The following is a 25,999-nucleotide window of genomic DNA, read 5'->3' on the forward strand; positions in this document are numbered from 1 at the left end:
CACTCTATCTAGTGTCCGTATCTGAACCAGATAGCTCCTGTACTCTTGAGAGGTGCACGTACAACTTCTTTTTCTTTCTCCCTCTTGTGTCCCTCTGTGACTGAGTTTCCTGTGATTGGGAGGATGGATGTCTTCTTGCTGGCTGTCGGGAGGATCGTCTATACATCTCTCGCTCGAATCTCTGGGAAGATGTATCGGATAGCGAGTCATGTGATGAATGAGTCCCTTGTGTCCCCTCAGGCTGTGGCTGATCAGCTGGAACCCTATGTGGAATATTTTTTTCTATCTATTGTCTTGGATCCACCCTGATCTCCCTCGCCACCATACTGGCTGGTCGTGGAGGGGACCCTAGCTCATTAAGCTCTGGCTCCTGCTGCTGATCTGCAAGCCATCCGATGATCGGATTGTCATCCTCGTCGGCATAATTATCCAGCATCGGATCAGTGTACTTCAACTGAACTTCCTCCTGAATATATTTTAGCCTCAACCTCAGATTGTAGTGAACATATACAAGATCGTCGAAGTGTTTTTTTGTCAGACGATTTTTCTGTTTGCTGTGGATAAGGACGAAAGTGGACCAATTATGGTCACAGCCACTAGCAGAGATCGTTTGAGAAAGAATACAGACAGTCATATGTCTCAAATTTTTTGCTGACGTTCCAAAATGAATCCACCATTCAGCTACAAAAGCAAAATTCATATCAAATTTGATGATATTATTAAGCAAAATTACATATCAATCTATATTGCTCATTATTGATATGTAATTTACCTGAATTCATCTGCTTTTTGCTTACAACAGCTGATGGGACTCCAAAACTGTCTGATCCCTCTCTAAACTATTTTGTCTGAAACAAAATATATTTATTATTTATAAATATATCAGATCGAATTCAGTTGAATAATTACATCTGTTTTAAACTAGCATACCTCTTGCAGACACAACGACGCGATTTCTGGATCGGGCACCATCTTATATATGACATTGCGAAGAGCAGCAAGAAGCTTGCTGTCCATATCTATCTTCGGAATAGTATACTGAAATCTTGGATTCAAGTAATAAGCTGCAGATAAACTTCAAGACTGATTAAGCACATTTTTATTTTCATGCTTCGAAAAAATATTTTAAAACATTCTTGAATCTAAACTTACCAGCTAGATGCAAATTTCTGTCCATCTGATAGTCCCAATGGTGCTCAATAATGTTAATGAATTCTTGAGCATGCTTGGGATCATTCTCACTGATCTATTTCTTTGCCCTCTCCATCATGTAATATAAGAAGCCCATCTGGGGGTATCTCTCGCTGTCCACGGTGCGAAGCACCTCATATAAAGGCTTGATAGCAGGTTTCGCCGTACTAGACCAAACCGTCCGGTACGAGGAGTACCGAGTCGGACCGGTAGTTTACCGGTCCGGTTCGGACCTTTTTTTCGAAATATTTTCCGAACCGCCCCGAACCGCTCGGTTCGGTCCGGTTCGCATCCATACCACCCAAAATCGGATGGTATGGATCGGTTCGGTCCGGTTCGACGTGAACCGAACCGTACCGACATGCCCACATGAATAAAGTGGGGAGGGGGGAGGGGGGTGGGGTCGGAGACTTAAATCATTGAGCGAATGGTGGATTCATTTTGGAACGTCAGCAGAAAATTTGAGACATATGGCTGTTCGTATTCTTTCTCAGACGGTCTCTGCTAGTGGCTGTGAGCGTAATTGGTCCACTTTCGTCCTTATCCATAGCAAACAGAGAAATTGTTTGACACAAAAATGCCTCGACGATCTTGTATATGTTCACTATAATCTGAGGTTGCGGCTAAAATGTATTCAGAAGGAAGTTCAGTTGAAGTACATTGATCCAACGCTGGATGATTATGCCGACAAGGATGACGATCCGATCATCGGATGGCTTGCAGGTCAGCAGCAGGAGCCAGAGCTTGATGAGCCAGGATCCCCTCCACGACCAGCTAGTGTGGTGGCGAGGGAGATCAGGGTGGATTCAGGGCAATGGGCAGAAAAAATATTCCATATAGGGTTCCAACTGATCAGCCACAGTCTGAGGGGACACAAGGGACTCATTCATCACATGACTCGCTATCCGATACATCTTCCCAGAGATTCGAGCGAGAGATGTATAAACAATCCTCCCGGCCGCCAGCAAGAAGGCATCCATCCTCTCAATCACAGAAAACTCAGTCACAGAGGGGCACAAGGGGGGAAAGGAAAAGACAGTTGTACGTGCACCACTCTCAAGAGTACAGGAGTTATCTGGTTCAGATACGGACACCAGGGAGAATGATGATGATATTGGTAGTAGTAGCCATGGATCTGATGATCAGGGAGGAACTGGAGGACAGGAGACCACCGTTTATGAGACAGCCACAGGGTGATATTCGATTCATCGGTGAGTCTCAGTTTACGCATGTCACACAGGATAGGGATCATGGTGGACGAGTCGGTAGAGATCGTGGGGAGCCGATTTCATATAGACAACGGGCTTCCAGAGGTCGTCCAGCACATGATGCAGCTGCGGACGATCTTGCACGTGGAGTAGGGTCCATGGATGTATCTGGATCATCCTTGCATTATGGATCCTATTATCCACAGCCACCTTATGATCCATATGCATATGGTGCATCCGAGGCATCATCTTCCAGTGGTTACTATCTTATGCAGCCTGGAGCATCTTACGGATCAGATTTTGCTACTGGCATATTTGGATGGGCTCCTCCACAACCGTACCATCATCTCGAGGATACTTCTCAGAGTCAGAATTTTAGCGAGAGGTCTGAGATGTCTTACAATCCAGAGAGGATGCCTTATGGGATGATGAATATTCGAGAGTACGGTGCAGCTTGGCTAGAGGGTTGGACTGATGTTCCTTCAGACTATGTTGATGATCCAGACATCTACGAGCGTCACAGACACTCGACAAGAAATTAAATACAAAGTACATCTTAAGGTTCGTATATCAGTTATTGCGCTTTGTACTTAAATATTTAGATATATTTTAATGCGTATTTTATATATTTTTTCTTTAGTTTTAAGATGACATAGTTGAAATATAATGTAAATAAATATATGTTTGAAATTTTGGATCAAGAGTCTTTGTACCGCAACCTAACTCCAAATTGAACCCAAATATGTCAATAATATGCAATATAATGCCATATTGAAGTTGTATTTATCAATTATTAACTTTAAAAATCCAAAAAAAAATTGAAAATCGAAAAAAATTATACCGATACCGGATCGGTACGCCCTGACATACCGTGTGTCGGTACGGTATCGATATCGTACTGTATTGGTCCGGCACCGGCACGCCGTCCGGTACCGGTACAGTAAATCTTGCTTGATAGCCTTCACTACTTTCTCAGCCCACTGTCAAAATGACTGACTCGTCATCAAGTTCTTCACATGACTTCCATCAGTGCCGGCCCTCGCATATCTGCTCTCTTGCCACTCGGCATTGACAAACATCTGACGTAGGGCTGCTTTTTTTTGAAGAAGACTATCAAGTGCTATGTAGTTGGTAGCAAATTGTGTGACACCCGATCGTAAGATCTCCTCCTCAGTATACGTCCGCATCAATGAAAGAACCCATGTGTGGTTGTAGATGAATATAGTAATGGTCTGGGCAATCTCCACTACCTGTTGCACCCTGCCAATCTTTTCGATATCCATCAATATAAGATCAATGCAATGTGCAGCACATAGGGTCCAGTACATCTACGGTCGCTGCTCTATCAGCAACTCTCCAGCAGTCTTATATTGTGATCCGTTATCTGTGATGACCTGCACGACATGCTGCTCACCCACTGAATCAATCATCTCCTCCATCAGACCAAGGATATATGTGGCATCGTGCATCTTATCTGAAGCATCAATTGATTTGTGAAAAAATATTTTTTCATCACAGTATGTCAAAAAATTAATGATGCTCTGCCTAGTAGGACCTGTCCAACCATCACACATCACTGTCAGACCGTATGTAGGTTATTTATTTTTGTAAGAAGCAATCCATCTCTGCAGATCCTCCTTGTTGTTGTCAAGAAGCTGACCATAGATGTCCTTAGATCTTGGAGAATCTACACTATGACCGGCAGCCTCTATGGCTGAAATAGCAGATCAATAGTAAGGATTGGCTGCTGCATTTGTTGAAATATGGCTGAAATAAAACCATGATCCAATAGCTCGTCACATATCCTTCTTCTTATATTTTTTCAGCATACTGTCAATTCTCTGCTGCTTTGAATCCTTGCTGGGCAAGCATGTGGATCCAAATCCTGAATGCTGGTTCCTGCTGGAATATCTTTGGAGGACCTCGTCCTATTGCCAAAAGCTTCCAACAAAGAAGACATGCTGCGTCTGCTCCATCTACCATCAGGCTCTCTAACTGAGGTAGTCCTCTTTAACTCGAATTCTCTCCCATTAGTCGCTGATCCAGATCCTGATTCGTAGCATGATGGTCCGAATCGCTCTCTGTACCGGGCCATCTCCTCCTTTCGGTACTGATCCGCCAAGCTCGCCTGAATGGCAGCTTCAATCTGTGCCTCCTCATCATTTGGAGCAGAAGCTTCCTCTGACTCTCTAGAGTGATAAGAAGGTGGTTTTGCAGCTCGACAGTCTACTTCGGTCTTTTTCTGCTTTATCCTTTCCTTCGCTGCTTTCGAATCAGCAAAGTGCTTTTTCATCAATTGTCGGATCTCTTGCGGATATTTTAGACACATGGATATATCAGGATAATCACCAGCCAGATGCTGCTTCAACTTAGTCATCCCTCTTCTCATGAACTCTGTGTTGCACCATTTGCATCTCCAATGATGCCGAGCCGAGAGTATCTCGCCATGATCCCAACCGATGTAACGCTCTGGATCTTTCTTTTTACTCATTTCTGCAGATATAACAAAATACTAATTATTTCGAATTAACTATAATATAACAATAATTACATATATTTTTTATTTGATAATATTTTTTACTATTTAAATATTTACAAAAAGAATTTCAAAAAAATCTCAAGTTAGATTCAAATATTTCAATTGTTTTGAATCATTCTAAACATTATTCTCAATTTCAAAACTAACTCTGATTTTTTATTTTTTATTATTTTTTTAATAATTTTTATATAAATAAATATATACTATAAAATAGCTGATTAATTAAAGTGAACGAATGTCATGCTTTAAATTTTTTTCTTATAAATATATGCAAGTATAACAAAATACGATAGTTTAATGATAATTAAAATAATTATATATAATTTTAAAATAATTTTAATAATTATTTTAAAATTTATAAATTCAAAATAAATATGTTATATGCTTCAAATAATATTTTTAAATTAACTAAAATATAACACTATTTTTATATATTTTTTATTTTATAATTAAAATTTTTTAATTTAAATAATTAAAAAAATAATTTTTTAATTTTAAATATTTGAAAAAAAAATTTGAAATTAGATTTAAGTAGCTTGAATCATTCTAAACATGATTTTCAAACTCTGATTTTTTTTTCTAAAATTTAATTTTTTATTAATTTTTAAATAAATAAATATATAAAAATATTTTAAAAAATATATAATTAACGAAAATTAATAATTTTGGTGTCATCGTGTAGATCTTTCAAAGATCTATCACATATAATTAAATCATACCAAAATCACAAGATTTTGGCATGATTTTCTCTTATTTTTATTTTTTCTCATTCTTATCCTATTTTTAACAATAAAAAAAAAATATTTACTAAGAAAATAACACATTATCTTATCTCTGGTCAAAGATCAGCCCTCCTCGAACCACTCCTGCAATTTGACGGAGTTTTTTCTTTTTTTTCTAATTTTTTGGAGGTCTCAACGGTTTCGTTGAGACCTTCATACGCTTCGAGAGTTCTCTGAAACTTCTCAGAGAACTCTAATGCCTCTCAGCCATTTAAAAACTCCCCGACCCCACCCCCCTTCCCACTTTTTCTATGTGGGGGATGTCGGCACGGTTCGGTTCACGCCGAACCGGTACCGAACCGACCATACCGTCCGATTTTGGGTGGTATGGACGCGAACCGGACCGAACCGGGCGGTTCGGTGTGGTTCGGGGGGATTTTTCGAAAAAAAGGTCCGAATCGGACCGGTAAGGCGCTGGTCCAGTTCGATACGCCATGTACCAGGCGGTTCGACCCGGTATGGCGAACCATGCTCTATGGTTATAGCTCAAAACTACTGCTTGCCTGTAGTCCAAATATTTTTCAAACCCTCACAAATAACTTGAAAACCAAGATGATTCCAAATAGACCCCAAAAATGTAACATATGTTACACATTATATGTATTGCATTATATGATTATATCATTTTTTTCAAGCTTTTCAAAGGTTTTATGAGAGGCATTTATAAATTGGACACCAGTGTCCATTACAAGTAACATTGCAGATTGGTAGCCAGCACAACACATGTGATGCTATTCCAAAGAAAAAAAGAAAAATAATAAAAAAATATTTAATAATTATCTTAATTTAAGTTAAATTTATAAATGACGATAGGTCCCATGTCACCTAGTGCATGGTGCAAGGATCGTCGTCTCAATATTGGAGCCTGTACAGGTACCATCCTATTACTGTGTCAGTACGTCTGGTGCAGGGGTTGGTTCATCATACCAACACTCGATATACCTCCTATACCACAAACTAGTTTGGTACCGTGATGGTAGGTACAGTCTGTATGCATTGGTACGGCAAATCTTGCCAAAATTGGTCTAGCATGGGTTGACACTTAAGACCAAACTTGTACAGTCGGCACCATATCATATCGTGGCACATCGTAGTATATTAGTATCGAACTGATACAGTATCTTGTATCGTATGTCTCACTGTCTCATATCGTACTGTGTACTGACATTGCAATAGAATGTTGTTACTAGTATAGGGTCCAACATTGTGACAATGAACTTCGCTTAAGATTGGGGTTCGCCGAACGGGCCCAAATTAGATGGTTCGGGGTGTGCTGAACTATATCGGCGGCTAATCGATGCGGTTCAGACGAAAACGGAGTGAGGGAGAAAGAAAGAGAAGAAGAGAGAGAGGAGAGGGAAGGAGAGGGGAAGGCTGGAGGTGGTCGGTGGTGGTCCGACGAGACTGTCGGAGTGCTGTCGAGGCCTCCAAGACTTTGCAGTCCTTAGCGAGATGCAAGAAGAGAGAGAGATACAGAGAGAGGGGGGAGAGAGGGAAAGGTGGCGGAGAGGATATTTGGTATTAGTTGTGGCTGCTAGATGGCCCAAAAATGCCTCACGATCATTGCCTCTCTTCCTCCCTCTCTATCTCTTTTTGCTTTCATTTTTTCTCGCGGAGAATCGTGGAGCTCGAGAGGCCTCAACAGCCCTCCTATGGCCACAGCTGGCATCTCCACCAGCCTCCCTTTCCCTCCTTCCCTGCCCCTCTTTCTCTCTTTTTTTCTTTTTCGGCTTATCCCTCATTTTCATGTCGGTTTGGATCCGGTGCAGTCTGATATGGAGATGTACCAACTTATACCATTGGCCGACTGGCATAAGGTTTGGTTTTAAGTTGGCGATCCTTGCTTAAGACCATTATTTGCATCATGAAAACTTGATAAACATATCAAGGTTGACCTTGCATAGGCATTTAGATGGTTACTTTGGGCACTGACAGCTCAACTACCTTAGTCCTGGCACTTTTTAGGCCTTTAGGCAAAGCAACTACTTAAGCACTGAGGTTGGCACTTAACTGGGTGTTAGTCGTCTATGATCTGGGTGTTAGTCGTCTATGATCCACATTTGTCTCAAGGCATGCAATTTTTTAACTAATTTCTTCTTTAAGAAAAAATGAACTTCAAGAGAAGAAAGTTGAGTCCATTTATAATGTGTTTCTTTAAATACTAATTGATGCTTGAATGTGCTACATTAGAAGCTTTAAAGTTTAAACACTTCAAATCACCTAATAGAGAAATTATTAAGTAAAACAAAGAAATTAATCAAAATTTTCATTATTGCATAAATCAAAATTTTAAACACAGTTGCTTGCTTGAATGCCTAGTCATTCTGCATGGGCCTATGAAAATGTCAACATCTAGTGCCACCTACGTGATTTGAAAACCTTGAACCATATATCTTATCATTATTGTATAATCAAGGTTGATCTTATTATTTTAATGGACGGCATGTGGGTACTTTAGCATGATTTATATATATAATTCTATTGACACCATATGTTTTATGAATGACTATCATTTAATTTTGTAAAATGCCATGAAATTGATGTTAATGCATTGCATGATGTCATAGTAGATAACGAGACACTATGTACATTATTCAGCAGGCTTACATGCCTAAAATTTTTTATTACATGAAACTGTTTAGCAATTTGATATATTGTTTTAATTCATGAACAAATCATAACCAGACTACAAATTTGAAGTATCAAATAAGAAAAAAAATGCAGAATCCTGTGCCCGCACATCTTTTATATATATATGTGTGTGTGTCTGTGTGTGTGTGTACATGTGTACACACACACACACACGCCTACCCACCCACCTTGGCAGAGCTCTTTGTGTGCCACGTATTTTAAATGTCCATCTGCCTTGTGTTTTTTGGATGGCAGTTTTGTAGTTTAGAAGAAAAAGGAGGGAATTTGGTGAAGATCCATTTATGTTGCTGTTTCAATTTTCGTGATTAAATTTTTAGTGTTGTGGATGGCAGCTTTGTAGTCTGGAAGAAAAGTTATTTAAAATATTTTTTGAAGATTGATATTATTTAATAATTTATTAATGCATTAATCAAAGTTTTAAATTCTATGGGATGGAGGTATCCTGGTATCTCTATGAAACGGGATGCCCTGCTATCCTGTCCCGTCTTGATAGCCATCTTGATTATGCATTCTAATAGATATCCTCCATCTTTATCGTCTTCTTTTCTTCTTTTTTTGTTTTTCTTTTTTTTTTTCCTTCTTTTTATTCTTTTTCTTCTACCTTCCTTTCTTTCTCTTTTGTTCCTTTCTTTTCATCATCTCTTTCTTTCTTTTTTCCTTCTTCTTTCTCTTTCCTTTCTTTTGCTGCTCCCCTTTCTTTCTTTCATTTTTCTTCTTCTTCTTCTTCTTCTTTCCTTTCACTTTTTTCTTTTTTGCATCTTTCGTTCTTTTTTTCCTCTTTCTTTTTCTTTTCCTATATGGATGAGTTTCGGAGTCCTGACCCTGTTCTGGTTCCATTTTCTTGTAAGAATGGGATAGGATGGTCGGGACGCCCCCTATCCTGCAGTGATGTAAAACCTTGGCATTGATAAAATAATATTTTATTACAAATTAATAAAAATATTTATTAATACAATAAAATATTTTATATATTAATAATATATATTGGTTTTTTAAATAACTATGTAATTATGAAAATAATATTTTAAGTGTGGTATATTTTTTAAATAAAAGATGTATCCCACGCATTGCATGGGTTATATGCTAGATAGAGTGCGTTCTAGTGCCATCTGTGCCTATGCTAATTGTGGGTGCTGGGTTGTTCAATGTATCAATATGACATGTGGCACATGTTATGCTGGCGTCTAGCTGGCTCTTACCATGCTATTGGCACTTAAACCGTTTCATTTTTTACAAAATAAATAGACCCCTTGATATACACCATGAAATGACAAGAGGAGAGAAGAAAATATATGAGATTAAATGGGAAGTATATGTATCGGTTTATTCCAAACAATCTTGTTCAGTTTGGCACAACCGTTTATCAATTGCTAGTGTTGAATAAATAATGCGCATTGCATGCGCCTAATAGTAGTTATGGAACAATTACCCTTAACTGAAAGTTAGGCTGATATGTGGAAAAGACATGAAAGAATATTCATTGACTTATGATTTTTGCACCATTGATGGATCCCTTTTTCCATCTGAATCATTTAGAGGTTTTCCCTAATTGCCTCCAAGCATGTAGGATATATTCTTATGATCTTGGACCTTTAATGCCTCTCTATGTTTTTTCTTAAATTGATACTTTCCATTTTCTACTTTGGGCCACAACCTTTATACCCACTTTTAGATTTGAATTTATAAGGCAAATCTATTTAGATGGAATTAGCCTTTTCTATTTGTAGTTCAGAAATCTGGAAGTAAGTTGATTAGGTTAGTGCTTAGAAGATGTGAAAAATAAAACCAAACGGTTCTGGAATAGAGTAAAGGATAGCTTCCGTAGAGAAATTTTTATGAATTTGGCTAGAGAGATAGATTAGAGATACATGTCATACCGAGCACCTTGTAGGTGGATAGGTGCCTTGCAAGTTTTCTGCAGATTAAAGTGGAATTCTTAGGTAGCGATTCTAAAAATGAATTTCAATATTGGAGACTGAAAGTGAAAAATTAGAGAGAAAATTTAACGTTATAGTTAACTTTTTTATTTACAAAGAATTTGATACAATATGGTAAACCACTGCATGTATTTTTGAGAGAGTGTTTTCACATATGTGAATATGTGTACCTTTAACATTACTCTCTTGAACATCCAAACAAGAATTTCTCTTTTCTGTTTGCTCTTCATTAAGTTGGCCTGGGTATCTCTCAGATAAAATTAGCTTGAACTTACTGAAGTTTGTGTAAAAGAAATGATTTATCTTAGTAATGTGGCAACACTTTCACAAGACAATCATGTATATTATATTTTTTTTTCCTTGTACAGTTCTCACGAAAGGTGAGCCAGTCGCGCTGGATAATTGATGATGAGAGAATGGGTGAAGCATCCGTCGAGGTATAGCAGTACTCTTGAAACAAAGACCCTCCATCATATGTCCGTGTGAAGTTTTAGCAAACTTTTTGCTTTTACCGTGCCACTTATTTGTTTAATGACTTTCCTTTTAATAGGAGATAGTTGGGAGCAATGCTCTTCTTGTCTGTAAAGGTGACAACTACAAATTTCATGCTGCTGGCCGAGAAGATATTGATGTACAAACTTGATTGTACTTTAAAAATTTGATTACTGTTTTTGTTTCAATTAATTGAACAAACTTTCTACTCAGGTGAGGATGTTAGGATCTGGTCGCCCTTTCCTAGTTGAAGTTTCAAATGCACGCTACATGCCGTCTATGATTGATGTTCAACTAATTGTGGAAAAGATAAACAACTCAGACAAAAAATATGTGAGTTCTTAATCTAGATGCATAAGTTCTGTTTGCTAATTATTAAATATTATGTGATGTGGAATCATAGACCAAAATAAATTTTATGCTACTTCATCTGACTCCTGAACTATCCTTGTGCATGTCTCTTCACAGGTCAGAGTGAGAAACCTTAAGGTGGTCAATAGTCAAGCATGGACTCTAATGCGTGAAGGCGAGGCAGAGAAACAGGTTATTTTACCAATATTTGTCCGCAGAATATCCTTTTATTGAATTCATATGTTTCTTTCATCGTAAAATACATCTGATAAGAGAACAGCCTATTGTTTTAGTTAAGATTTTTTGACATACAGTGATTGTGAATCCATGCAGAAGCAATATGCTGCTCTTGTATGGATTTCTCGTGCACTGACTGAGGAGGACTTGCATAACATATCATCTAGAAAGGACTTGGTAAGATCTGTTTATGTACTCTTATGGTAAAGTGGAGTCAAGTTTTATCCTTGCTATAAGAATTTAAATGCTGCCATGGTTGGATCATAAATTAAATCTCTTTATTCATTAAGCTCCTTCATCCGACCTTGAAACATGGTCTTCATTGATTTAGGGTTTTCTATGACTAATATCAACAACTAGAAAACTGAAGGATTGCACCTTGTTTTTGAAAACACAATAATAGAATCAACATCCTGTCTCTTTTTCCCCATTTTGCCTCCAGTTTCCTTTTGAGCTGGAAATACTCTGCTGATTAAACCAGGATCTTTAGACATCATGTTTTAAGCAGTATCAGATTCTCGACTTCTTTTCTTTTTTTTAGAAAAAATTTTGAAGAATTCTTACCATCATCCACTTAGTAACCATGTATTACAAGGATAACCATATCTGTTTATATGTTCTGGGGACCATTTCAAACTTCTTGTTCGGATTGCTGAATGCTGTTATGGATTACATTTTTCTCAAGGTTTTGTGCACTCCAGCATATTTTATGTACAGATTGGTGGCTTGAATTACCCTATTCTATGATGATGATTATATCTTGTTTAATTTGTTCTTCTACTTGGTTCATAGGATATCATACAAAGAACCCCAATAAGGGTGCTTCACCGTCGAAGCCCATTGGAGCGGAAGAAAATCATACATTGGTATGAGGAAATTCCATTATTTTATTGTGCAGTGAATTCTGTTTGTACAATTGATTGGTGAGAAAAAACATGGACCAGTCCAAAGGTTTTTAGTTGCATTATGTGTTTGTCTGACTCCAATTATATTGTAGCTCTTCATTCAAACTCACCAGTAGATGATTCTTGATCCAGGATGAAGATTGAGAGAATTGCTGGTAGCTGCCAATATTTTCTATTGCATCTTTGTACCCAGGTAAAGATAAATTTTTTAGATAAAATGGTATTTCATTTATGTGATAAATTTGTTTTTATTTGTTTAAAGATCCATGAAGCTGCCATGAATAGTTTGGACAAGGATAGGGAGTCATTCTTAATTTGTAAAAGGATGATGCTGCCATGTATATAGAAGTATATGTGTAGAAGTATTCATCATTGGCACATTAAGATATCCAACATTGTTTAATTTATTTTAGTATGACCTACAAAAATATATGGAAGTTCTGCAATATCTGAAGCTGACCCAAACCCTCTGTGATACAAGAGAGGGTTCTGCTGTGAAACATAAAAGGGTTCTGAGACAGGTACTTGATAGATCAAATGGAATGATTTTGCATATCCAGAATAATACCAATCCAGCCCATTTCATGAATAAAATGTGACCAATTAACCAACCAAAAGCTAGTTGCAAATAACTCCTTGTTGTTGCATCAGTTAGCAGGTAGAAAGATCTGCCTTTTTGGTCAGACAGTCTAATTTCATGCAACTAGAATGCAACTCTTTGAGTTCCCATTAGTAATGGAAAGAATCATGAGAGATGAAAAAGTGTAAATGTTTTCTGTAGGAAGCTGCATTATTGAAGAGCCAAAATGGAACAGTCTCCCTCATGCCAATGTTTATTTAGAATTTTTGTATGTGGGCATTATTATATTTAGTGACTAAACTATAACGACATGCAACTCTAAAAAAATGGGAAGCAAAGGAAGGGAAAAGCAACAGATGGATGAGAACTTTTGGATCTGTCAAGGTCAACATGGATAGTCCCTGAAGTGATTGACTTACAAAATAGCAGCTGGATATTTATTTTTCTTTTAGTATTCATGCATTCTGTTTAATGCCTTTCTTCAGCTTCAGCCCATAGTACAAACTTATGAGCTGAGCTGTTTTTTTACGATCACTCTTATTAATGGAGGATCCAGTCCCTTGTAAACATTCTCTACACCCTTTTTTCATAAATTGTATATCTTAACTCAAACACCTTTGTTCATGTGATCATGGAGTTCTAATTCATTTATGTGAACTCTCATTGTTTTTACCCAAATGCAGGCTGGAACATATATAAAAGAATTTGTGCATGGAGATCTTGGACGCACTCATCCTAGGTAACAGATAATGCAGTTTTTGATATAAATGCTTTGTATTTCGGTAATATAATATGTGCTGTATAATATGTTAACTCAAGAAAAATGTAATATAAGTAAATACTAGAATTATGTAGAGAAAGATGGGGCATTTTATGTTCATCACTGAACTATTAGCTAATACTGTGTTCGTTTCTATTCATAATTTTGTACCTTCACAATCTTTTTTTTGATCTTCCCTCTAATCTGCATAATGAAAAGCATAAGGACCATTATGATCAGTCATTCCTTTATTTAGCCTTGATGTGGATTACTATAATCATTAGCATGGAAGGCGGTACTATCCTGAACCTCCTAGTTCGGGATGTACCAAACTATCTCGGGAGTGGACCAGCATGGTTCCGCCCCTTGGTTCGGGAAATCTGGGGAGAGAGGGGGAGAAGAAGGAGAGAGAGAAAAAGAGGGAGAGAGGCTGGGAGAGGCAGAGGGAGGGCTGGAATTGAAATCGACGGCACTAGCTGACTTTATTTTGAAGCAGAAAAATGGAAAAAAAAAGTGGCCATCGACCTTTATTTCATTCAAACAGGGGAACCGGGCTCTTCCAGCCCTTCCTCTACCTCTCTCGATCTCTCTCTCACACTCTCTCCCGTCTCTCTTTCTCCCTCCCTTCCTCTCCCTTTTTCTCCCTCTCCCCCTCCCTCTTCTTCAATTGGCCGTGGAACGGCATGGCATGATACCGTACCATGCTGTATTGCTAAGTGACTGGTATGAGTCCTGATGCTAGTTATTAATTGATTGAATAAAAGAATAACACCAAATGGCTTTTGATACCCACCACCTTGTGCGCTTGTTTAGGGAAGCAACTTTGTCTATTATTTTAGTGGTGAATCTCATTCAAGCTTTTTAGAGTGTTGAGTGATATTGGAGAACAAAGCTTCTTTCATATTTTCAGGCAATACCTTACATCAACAAGGAGAGGGTGAGCCTTGGCGCTATGGTAAGGTTGCTCCATTGTAACTTGGAGGTTGTGGGTTCGAAACATAGAAGCAAGCTCTCCGCATGTTGGGATAAGAATATGTATGGCTAACCCTCTCTAGACCCTACAATGGGAGGAGCCTCGTGCATTAAGACTGTCCTTTTTACCATATTGACAAGGTCCCTGAAGACTCACATTAGAAAAATGTGCCCTCATACCTCTCTTTAGAGGCTGCCTCATTCTTTATGCTTTCTAAGGCTGCTGGAGACTGAAGCTTCATCAAGGATATAGGCAAGCTTGTCTTATACATCCCACCAAAATTCTACTGGTAACTGCCTTTAATAACTTTCATCTTTTCACCCAAAAGTTTGTTAGGGATAACAACCATAAACTCCAAATCCTGTCACCAGCTACTTGGTTCATTCAAAATGGAGAGAAGCTTTTTTAGCTTTATCTCGTAAGAGAGAAAGGATAAAGGGAGAAGTTGGTCTCTATGGTCAGTCTTGATCATAATTCTCACAAAAAAGTAGATCCAAAATTGAATTTCTGATCGAATTTTTCGGTTATTTTGTTACATATTTTCAATAGTAAAAGAACATAATTGTGCTCTAGAAGGATATACATTAGCCTGGGTCAACAAAGACCAACCAGAAAAGATAATGGTGGGAGAAGAACAAAACTCTATAATTTTATGGATTTGACAATTTCATGCAAGTCCAAAGAGAAATAGGCATGCATCTTTGATCCCAGAGCCTCTTGGTGAATGAAAACTGCATGAAGAATAGAATAAAGACTAGCAAGGAATAAACAACTCCATGGATACTGATCCCTTATATAGTGAAGGATCGGATTGCGCACCGGATTGGTTCAGATCAGAGGTAGTGGATCTCAAATTTTTTTCTACCAATCCGGCATGCAAGGGATAGATCTAAATAAGAAATGCATAAAGAAATCAGCATGCAAACATTAAGAGAAAGGGTGATCACATCACATCACCTTGCGCAGGTAGACAATCTCCGCAATCCGATCCTGATCTCATTGAGGTCCGCTGTTGAGCCGCGCACATGTCTGGTCTCTACGGGTATCCACTTGAATCTGATCTGGGATGCTTTCTCCAGAACTAATTCGCCTTCTCCAAGGTGGACCTGAGGGCTCTTGATCAGCAATCGATCTGATCTCCAGGGCTATTGGAACAATTCTTGCCACAGCTCTTTCTTCCTTGAGTGGGATGATGCCTGAACACCTTCAAGCACTTCGAGGATCAACCCAACACTTTTGGGCGTGGGATATGGCAGCCTACTCTAGGCGTGTGAGAGGGAATTGGAGGTGGAGGAGAGGTAGAGTTTTGGGTCTAAATTCTAATAATGATGAGATGCCAAACCCTTTGGAAGGGGTCCTTTTATGGACACGAAACCCTAATCCTCTGCAATTAACATGGAACGGCTCCTATTTGAAATCAAATTTCAGATGGGGCATCCTTAAGTCTCTCTACCGAATTTTCTTTGTAAGAAAACTTCAAAGAAATCAAGAGGGCGTGCGTCTCATCCAAGTGATCTCTTCTTTAGGATATGCATAACAACCCATTTAAATTCAAGTGGATCCTATCCAACAATCCGAGTTCAAATTTGGACACTTCAAATTTAATCTTCAAATTTAAATGGTAATTTCCCTAACCTCTCATCTTTATCCATATGGGGCGCACGCCTCTGGATCTCATCTAGAAGGGGCGTGCATCCTTTCTCTCTCAAGAATGCGCGGGAAAAAGAGGAGGGGTGCCAACACTTGGCGCCCTCCATCCTTATCGATATAGGGCGTGCGCCCCATTCAAAATTCAAGGGGGCGTGTGTCCCCTTTTACTCGAGAAGAATCACATGGAGAAAGAAGGGGTGCGGCAACACTTGGTGCTCCTCTTTTTCGTCCCATCTACTTTGAAGGAAACCACCTTTCTAATTTGAATCAAATTCAAATTGAATTGCTAGAGGTTAAGGGCAACCAACTATTGGTTCCAAATTAGGAGCTTAAATAGATTAGACTGAACCCTACCTAATAGAAAATCCAATCCAGGAGAAACCTGGGTCTAATCATGTGCTAGCATGATTGTCTTAGACCCAATTGGACCAATTGAGTCCAATTAAGCAATCCTAGACCAAAGTTTTTTGTTATGTGATCCCACAGGTTCAATTCTGCACGATAATGGGATATGTTGTGATCTCCATCAGCAACATCATCGAAACTATTTTTGATGGATCAGAATTCTTTTCAATTCAGCCAATTAGAATTATTGATCATCGAAATAATTCCAATTGATCCCACAATCGATCAGTGACACCTACCAGTATGTAGTGGCAACCCATTAGAATTGAAAAAGAATCTTTAGATGTAGTTACTATGTGATCCGGTTCTTCTATCGTGAATCCCGACAGGGCTGAGGCCAAGGTTAACTTGTTAAACCTCATTCCTGTCATGTGATAAAATCAATCGATTCGAGTCCGATGTAAAACCCAATAGAAACACTTTTCTATGTTTCACACTGCCATGGCCATTGGCTTTAAGACTCAATCTCATGATCTTCATAGGAATACTCTATCGAGGTCGATAGATCCCATCTTGATGCAATCTAATTCCTACAATGAACATACTGCAGCCAACATACACCTCAAGGCTCCGTATGGCTAGGAGACCGAGTTATGACATAGTCAAACTACAGCATCCTCAAGGTGAATAGCTGATGCATCTCAGGTTAGAGAATTAAACACAACTGCAACTATGAACATGTCACTAACAAGAAGGTAGATATTCTTGTGATTGTTCGTAATTGATCATGCTCAGTACCTTTGTTCTTAACAAGCATCTATACTTTCGCTTCAGTGTCTTCACACCGTAAATTCAAGACTCATCTATCCGAAGGAAGCGATCATACATCAATCTTTCGGATCGATTACCATCCTCGTGATGATCCAGTGATCGAAAGCAATTTATGAGTTAACTATAATAACATATATCTCAAATTCTCAACTCTTGAGAATACATGTTATCATACCCATTAATCCAATGGACAATTCACAGATACTATTAAACACAATGTGAATGGAAATAATCTAATTTTATTAATATCAAAGTCAATTTTACAAATTATGTGCTAGGAATGTTTTACAAGTGTTGGTCAATCTGGCTTCAAGGATATACATCCAACATATGGTTGATTTATGATGCATGCTTCTTCATGATGTTGATTCACAGCTAACTTTGGCTATGAACAAAGGGCTTATTTGCAGTGGAGTCTGGAATTTCTTTGAGAGGGGGGTGGGGCAATACAATCATTCATGACAATATTTTAAGCAGAATATAAATGATATAGATCTTTTGCCAATTGGTGCATTTTGTGTGAAAAAAGTTGACCTTTCTTGCATGGAAATCTGCTGATTCTATGAGCTCTCTCACATAAAAAAAGGACATTTTATATCAACAAATAACAAGACTAACCTTCTCGCAAAAGAATATTTTGATTAACAGTGTTCTTATCTTGTAAGGACATTGTTTAAAATAAGTAAATAATTCAGCTTCCAGAGAACAGGAACATAATCACATGTGATTGCAAGTGTCATGATTTAGTTCATGAACTTAATATTGGTGGAATTTTGTCTAGTTAGTCTAGAGAAATAAAATATAGTTTTTTTTTGAAAATAATTATTAAAGGATAAATTTTGGAACATCAAAACATGTACATAAAACCCAACCTAATCCCAAGTAATAAATAAATAGCAATTTGACAAGCACCATAAGAAAAATGATGAGGGTGAGGAGTTGCAGTTTTTTTTTACTTTTCAGCTTTAGTGAGGGTATCGCCATGGTGTAGAAAGAAAAAGAATGCTGCCACAAATGCATGCATCTTTTTTCTTGCTAGATTGACTTTGTTCTGAAGTTTTCTAGTAATTCTTATAAATGAAGAACATTGCTTTTAATGGGATTGCCTAATTACTGATTACCACTTATATTAGCTAGGCAACAGATTTTCTCAAAATATGGACTGTAATGGGACTGGGATTCTTCCCTGAATATGGACTTATTGTAGTCCCAACTTCTTAGTGGGAACCATGGTTTCAAAAGCTACTAGAGAAAAAGGCAATTCTGTTCTGACTTTTAATGGATAACTCTCACCAGAGTCCTCCACGTGACAGCCTGTATAACATGCACACGCATTCACAAAATAAGTTTCAGAATTCTCTGCTGATGCTTATTTATGCAGTAGTTGTCCTCAGTCCAATGCTTTTGTTGTTCATTAAAGGCCAGGTGTCAAAAGCAGCCCTTATCCTCTCCGGTTGTTGATCTCTAAAAGGAGCTACCTACAACTCCCTGCTTTCCTATAAAAGTACATGTATTTTCTCGATATCAACTTAGAGTTCTACATTCACTGAACAAATTACTGATGCAGTGCATCGAGTCACTACTTTTATTTTATTTTATTTTATTTTGAGTGTGTTCTACCCTAGTTTAATTTATTGAGATCAGATGACTAGGTTATCCTAAATCAAATCAAACCTACAACCATATTTTAACAAACCAATTCAAATACATCTTTATCCTACAACCACTCAAAACAAACCTATAACTATATCTCAACAAACCAATTTAAATATACCCTTATCCTACAATCACTCAAAACAAACCTACAACCATATCTCAAACCAATTCAAATATATCCTTATCCTACAACCACTCAAAATAAACCAACAACCATATCAAACCTAGTGGCGTCATGTATAAATATGACATGGGAAGAAGAAAAAAAGGGAGAAGAAAATTTTGGAAGGTTTAATCTATGGTTCTATCTTGAATCCCTCCTCCTCTTGGGATCGTCGTCGCCTCTTTCTCGCTGATGGATCCATCTTTGGCTTCTTTCCTTCTTTGACTCTGGCTTCCTCTTCCCCATCTTGAAGCCTATCATCGCGGTGCTGCTCTCCTTTGGTGGTTGTGGATACTCTGCATCCCGTGAACAGGTTGAGACTTGAACCTTTTCAATATATTCCCGCATCCAAGGTAACAGGTCCACCTATAACCTTACCTCATGCTGCCTCTCATCCTATCATTAAAATCTAGCCATCTGAACTCAGTTTTAAGCCTGGAATGAATCTATTTCTTAGTGTTTTATGTTGGAACTAGTATATGTAATTGATCTTGGGAAGTTTGTCTCAGTCATGGAACTTTCATCATTTTTATTTAATAAATTTTGAACATATTGCTGATTTCTATAGTTCCAGCATTAACCTTTAAGAGTTCATTTGAATAGATCGCATAGTATTTAGATTTACAACATATTGCATTCATTCTTTTTTTTTCTTTTCTTCTTTCCTCTTCTATGCTGTATTGCTACAGTAGCACGCTTCAGTACTATATCAGTGTATCTTTAAATGCATCAAGTGGTATCAGAGCAAGTTTTGACCTTAGGGATTGATTTTAGCTTACATTTAGCTTTTATTAGGTTGCATCTTATTCAATCATCATTGCATATTTGCGGTTAAAATTTATTTTCTTGTAAGCCTTTGTTTGCTATCTAGAAAATTCATAAAAAAACTCTATTGCTGTTTCGAAATTAGAACCCTCTAATTGGCACCCTTGTTTGCTGTCCACGACTTCTTAAAATCCCATCTCCCCATCACAGAGCCGTTAGTACATTAGAATGGCAAACAACCACCCCGAAAACCCTAGGATTGGAGAGAGGCCTATGAACGACAACAAGAGTCCATTAGAAACATGCAAATCCAACTAAACCAAATACAACAAATGTTAGAGGCTTTGAATACCCAATATCAGCTCGATGGAGGGAGATTAATTGAATCAGAGAGTGACCTTGAGATAGAAGCCAACCGTCCTTTTAGGAGAAACCGTCCGAACCAACGTCAAATGAACATTGCACGATGGGATCAGGGTATCAAAGTAGATGTCGGTGAGTTCGAAGGTAGGTTAGAACTTGTTGAGTTGTTGGATTGGATTGACAAGATAAAATAATTTTTTGAATGGAAAGAACTACCTGAGGATAAAAGAGTCAAATTTGTCACCCTTAAGTTGAAAGGCCATGCCTTAGTTTGGTAGAAGCAGGTACAAAACGATAGGATTTGAAAGGGTAAAGAGAAGATTGCCACTTGGGAACAAATGAAAGAGAAGCTTAGGAGTAAATTCCTTCCAGTCGATTACCGACAAACTTTATTTCAAAAGCTTCACAACCTTAGGCAAGGGTCTAAAATGGTGCAAGAGTACACTGAGGAATTCTATAACCTTCAGACCCGTAATGACCTTAGGGAGGATGAAGAACAACGGATAGCTCGCTATCTTGCTGGACTTCGCCCTCAAATTCAGGATAAATTGATTTTTTGCAATTTTCAGCGAATAGATGCCGCCTATAGTCACGCACTTAAGGCTGAGTCTAAATTGAAGAGACAGAAATTCCGATAGGGTAACACTAGTGGAAAATTTTCAATAGGAACCAAATCAACCCTGAAAAATGATATCCAACTCCCTCCAAAACTTATTGGTGATACCAAAGGCAAGAGAATTTTAGGTTCCAAACCCTCGAAAACCAGTATCACTTGTTACAAGTGTAGGCAACCAGGTCATAAATCATCTGAATGCTCTTTAAGACAATTTTAGCCTAGATCCAACTTGATAGAAAATGCTAATGAGAGTGATCAGGATGGAGTAGAAGTGCAAGAGGAAGACACTGTTGAGGATAGTGAGATCCTAGATGAGATTGTCGAAACTACTGAACCAAATCTTGTAATCAATCGAGTCCTTGTAGCACCTAAATCTACCAAAGATGATTGGAGACGACGCAGTCTTTTTCGAACTATCTGCAATGCGGGGGAAAAATTCTGCTCTATTATAATTGATAGTAGAAGTATGGAGAATTTCATCTCTCAAGAGATGGTTGATAAGCTTCAACTAAAAACTGAGAAGCTTGCACAACCTTATCGGATTGTTTGGTTTAAAAATGAGGATGAAGTTTCTGTCACGCGATGATGTCTAGTTAAATTTTTCATTGGAAAGACTTATACTGACGAGGTTTGGTGCAATGTAGCATCTATGGATGTGTGTCACCTGCTTTTAGGTAGACCTTGGCAATTTGACCGTAGCACCATACATGACAGGAAGGAAAACACTTATGTAGTCACTAAGGACAATAAAAAGATTAGATTGATTCCACTTAATAGTACACCCAAATCGATACCTAAGCCTGATTCAACCCCAAAATTGTCACCCAACGAGAGAATCTATTATAATTTTGAATAAGATCCAATTTGCCAAAACCATACCAAGGTCTCCTGTGGTTTATGCTTTAGTGGCAAAAGAAACCATCAAAGCCTCTGGAATTTCGTCGGTTGTTCAACCATTATTGGACGAGTTTTCTAACATCATGCCAGAAGAACTCCCTGATGGCCTACCCCCTTTGAGAGACATCCAGCATTGCATTGACTTGATGCCGGAAACAAGTCTCTCACACCTAGCCCATTATAGGATGAGCCCAGTAAAACATGAAGAATTGCGTCAACAGGTCCTTGACTTGTGAAGAAAGGGCTACATTCGAGAGAGTATGAGTCCCTTGACTGTGCCTGCTCTCCTTACTCCAAAAAAAGATGGGACATGGCAAATGTGCGTTGACAGTCGAGCCATCAACAAGATCACTATAAAGTATAGATTTTCCATACCTAGGCTTGATGACATGCTAGATATGCTGGGAGGTGCAAAGGTATTCTCCAAAATTGATCTGAAGAGCGGATATCATCAGATCCGTATCCGACCTGGAGACAGAGTGGAAAACAGCATTCAAAACTGAGGGGTTATATGAATGGCTGGTTATGCCTTTCGGGTTGTCCAACGCCCCGAGCACCTTTATGCGCACCATGAATCAGGTGTTGGAGCCGTTCATTGGAAAATTTGTAGTGGTTTACTTTGACGATATTTTGCTATACAGTACCAACCTTGAACTTCATTTGAACCATCTACGACAGGTGCTCCAAGCTTTGAGAGAATTATTTATATTTAAATATCAAGAAGTGCATCTTTTTATCCGACAACCTCATCTTTCTAGGCTATATTGTATCTGCTGAGGAAATTAAGGTAGATCCGGCTAAGATTGACGTGATTCGAAATTGGCCAACCTCGAAAAATTTAACGGAGATTCGGAGCTTTCACGGACTTGCATCCTTTTACCGATGCTTCATTCGAAATTTCAGTTCTTTGATTACCCCAATCATTGACTGTCTGAAAGGAGGAAAGTTTCGCTGGACTCCCGAAGCTGAACAAAGCTTCAAAGTGGTCAAAGACAAGCTTACAAGCACACCGATACTCGCCCTACCTAATTTTAATAAGGTGTTCAAAGTTGATTGTGATGCCTCACATGTGGGAATAGGGGCCATATTGTCCCAAAAAAATGTCCCATAGCCTTCTTCAATGAGATATTGAACGATGCTCGATCATGTTATTCTACATACGATGTCGAATTCTATGCGATTGTGCAGGCCTTGAAGCACTGGCGATTCTATCTAATTCATCGGGAATTTGTACTTAACTCGGACCATGAAGCATTACGTTATTTGAATTCCCAAAAGAATCTTAACAAAAGACACGCCAAGTGGACTGTATTTATGTAAGAATACGTCTTCCATTTGAGACAAAAAAGGAGTAACCAATCAGATTGCTGATGCACTTAGCCGTAGGACCCACCTCGTCGCTGCCTTCTTGCAAATTGTGGGTCTTGAGGTGATTAAGGAACAGTACAAGGACAACCCTTACTTCGGACCTATCATAGAAAAATGTTTGTCTTCTAGCATTGGCCAATTTGATTTCTGCATTGAGTTTGAATATCTTTTTAAACAGTCCAAGTTATGCATTCCCGAAGGTTCACTAAGAGAGTCTTTGATTCAAGACCTACACAGTAGCGGATTAAGGGGACATTTCGGGCGGGATAAGACCTTGGGGTTAGTTCAAGAGCGCTACTGTTGGCCGAATATGCAAAGAGATGTAGAGCGATTTGTACGACGCTGTAGAACTTGCCAAACCTTTAAGGGTCACTCAAAAAACACAGGTTTATATACTCCTCTCCCCATTCCTTTCACCCCTTGGGAAGATATTTCTATGGACTTTATTCTAGGTCTATCCAAAATTGCATGACATGTTGACTTAATATTTGTGGTTGATTGATTCACTAAAATGGCTTATTTCATTCCTTGCAAAAAGACCTCTGATGCATCGCATATTGCAAAACTATTTTTCAATGAAATTGTGCATCTGCATGGCATTTCTAGATCCATCACATCTGATAGAGATATCAAATTTATGAGTTATTTTTAGAGAACTCTAATGGCCAAAGTTGGAAGTAAATTAAATTTTAGCAGTCCATACCATCCTCAAACTGACGGACAAACTGAGGTGGTAAATCGATCTTTGGGCAATCTTTTAAGATGCTTGGCAGGTGAGAGATCGACACAATGGGACTTAATTTTATCGCAAGCTGAGTTTGCATATATAGTTCCATCAATAGAACCATAGGAAAATCCTCATTTGAAGCCCCCTATGGCCATCCTATTCCCCATTTTCTTGATCGAGTACCTATTCTATATCCTGGTAGAGTTAGTGCAAATGCTGAAATCTACTTGAAACAGATTCAAGACGTGCAACAACAAGTTCACAAAAAGCTGTAGGATTCCACAACCAAATACAAGGCGGCCGCAGACCAACACCGTCGGGATATGGATTTTAATGAGGGGAATAGTGTTCTGATCTATTTCAGGAAGGAGCGATTTTCAGCTGGAGGTTACAACAAGTTAAGCAGGAAGAAATTTGAGCCATTCAAGATCCTCAAGAAGCTGGGGAAGAACGCCAATCTCATTGACTTGCCCCCAGGATTGCCTACTCCAATTTTCAATGTGAGTGACTTGTTCCAATATCATGGTGAGTCATCCCTTTCTACCGACGTCGAGACCTTATCCTTCTATACAGCTGCAGAGATCACATCAGAAGGTATAGAAGAGATTTTGGATGTACATGAGACAGGGACACGCCAGGATTCACACCGCTGGTACTTAGTATGATGGCGTGGACGTCCAATTACTAATAGCAGCTGGATTTCTGAGATCGAGCTACATCGACTTCGGGAGGACCTATTTCACAGCTATATGGAGGCTCTCTCGACGGGGTCAAGAATTCTTCCATCCGAGGAGAACTGATGCAGTGCATTGAGTCACTACTTTTATTTTATTTTATTTTGAGTGTGTTCTATCCTAGTTTAATTTATTGAGATCGGATGGCTAGGTTATCCTAAATCAAATCAAACCTATAACCATATCCCAACAAACCAATTCAAATACATCTTTATTCTATAACCACTCAAAATAAATCTACAACTATATCTCAACAAACCAATTTAAATATATCCTTATCCTATAACCACTCAAAACAAACCTACAACCATATCTCAAACCAATTTAAATATATCCTTTTCCTACAACCACTCAAAATAAACCAACAACCATATCAAACCTAGTGGCATCATGTATAAATATGACATGGGAAGAAGAAAAAAAAGGGAGAAAATTTTTTTGGAAGGTTTAACCTATGGTTTTATCTTGAATCCCTCCTTTTGGGATCGTCGTCGCCTCTTCCTCGCGGACAGATCCATCTTCGGCTTCTTTCCTCCTTTGACTCTGGCTCCCTCTTCCCCATCTTGAAGCCTATCATCACGGTGCTGCTCTCCTTTGGTGGTTGTGGATACTCCGCATCCTGTGAACAGGTTGAGACTTGAACCTCTTCAACATATTCCCGCACCCAAGGTAACAGATCCACCCATAACCTTACCTCATGCTGCCACTCATCCGATCATTAAAATCTAGCCATCTGAACTTAGTTTTAAGCCTGGAATGAACTTATTCCTTAGTGTTTTATGTTGGAACTAGTATATGTAATTAGTCTTGGGAAGTTTGTCTCAGTCATGGAACTTTCATCATTGTTATTTAATAAATTTTGAACATATTGCTGATTTCTATTTAGTTCCAGCATTGACCTTTAAGAGTTCATTTGAATAGATCGTATAGTATTTTGATTTACAACATATTGCATTCGTTCTTTTTTTTTCTTTTCTTCTTTCCTCTCCTATGCTGCATTGCTACAGTAGCACACTTCAGTACCGTATTACAGTGTCCCTTTAAATGCATCAATTACCAACTCAGACCATACCATCATCTGTCGTGGCTTATCATCTTCATAATCTTCTTGCAAGTTCTTTGGAGTTTCCGTGTATGCAGAAGGTGACTTTTCATTAAAAGAATAGAGACAATGATTTAGGGCAACGCAATAATAATAATCTAAGCATACACTAGCAAGCCAAGTTTACTGGTTCAAGTTCCCTATTTTGTGATGCCGATGCGGCTGTCTTACTACA

General features: G+C 38.4%; 1 protein-coding gene across 2 annotated transcripts in view; it reads left to right on the forward strand.

Annotated features, from left to right (window-relative positions):
- Nucleotides 1-25,999, forward strand: part of LOC105042588 (uncharacterized) — a 47,827-nt gene that overhangs the window by 17,422 nt on the left and 4,406 nt on the right. For both annotated transcript variants that reach the window (XM_010919877.4, XM_073256820.1), the window contains 8 exons: nt 10,678-10,746; nt 10,860-10,940; nt 11,015-11,134; nt 11,270-11,344; nt 11,486-11,566; nt 12,182-12,255; nt 12,427-12,487; nt 13,558-13,613. In XM_010919877.4, the coding sequence (XP_010918179.1) occupies nt 10,678-10,746; nt 10,860-10,940; nt 11,015-11,134; nt 11,270-11,344; nt 11,486-11,566; nt 12,182-12,255; nt 12,427-12,487; nt 13,558-13,613 (617 nt within the window). The remainder of the gene's footprint in view (nt 1-10,677; nt 10,747-10,859; nt 10,941-11,014; nt 11,135-11,269; nt 11,345-11,485; nt 11,567-12,181; nt 12,256-12,426; nt 12,488-13,557; nt 13,614-25,999) is intronic.

The sequence above is a fragment of the Elaeis guineensis genome, chromosome 4 (assembly GCF_000442705.2).
Source record: "Elaeis guineensis isolate ETL-2024a chromosome 4, EG11, whole genome shotgun sequence".
NCBI classification, from domain to species: domain Eukaryota; kingdom Viridiplantae; phylum Streptophyta; class Magnoliopsida; order Arecales; family Arecaceae; genus Elaeis; species Elaeis guineensis.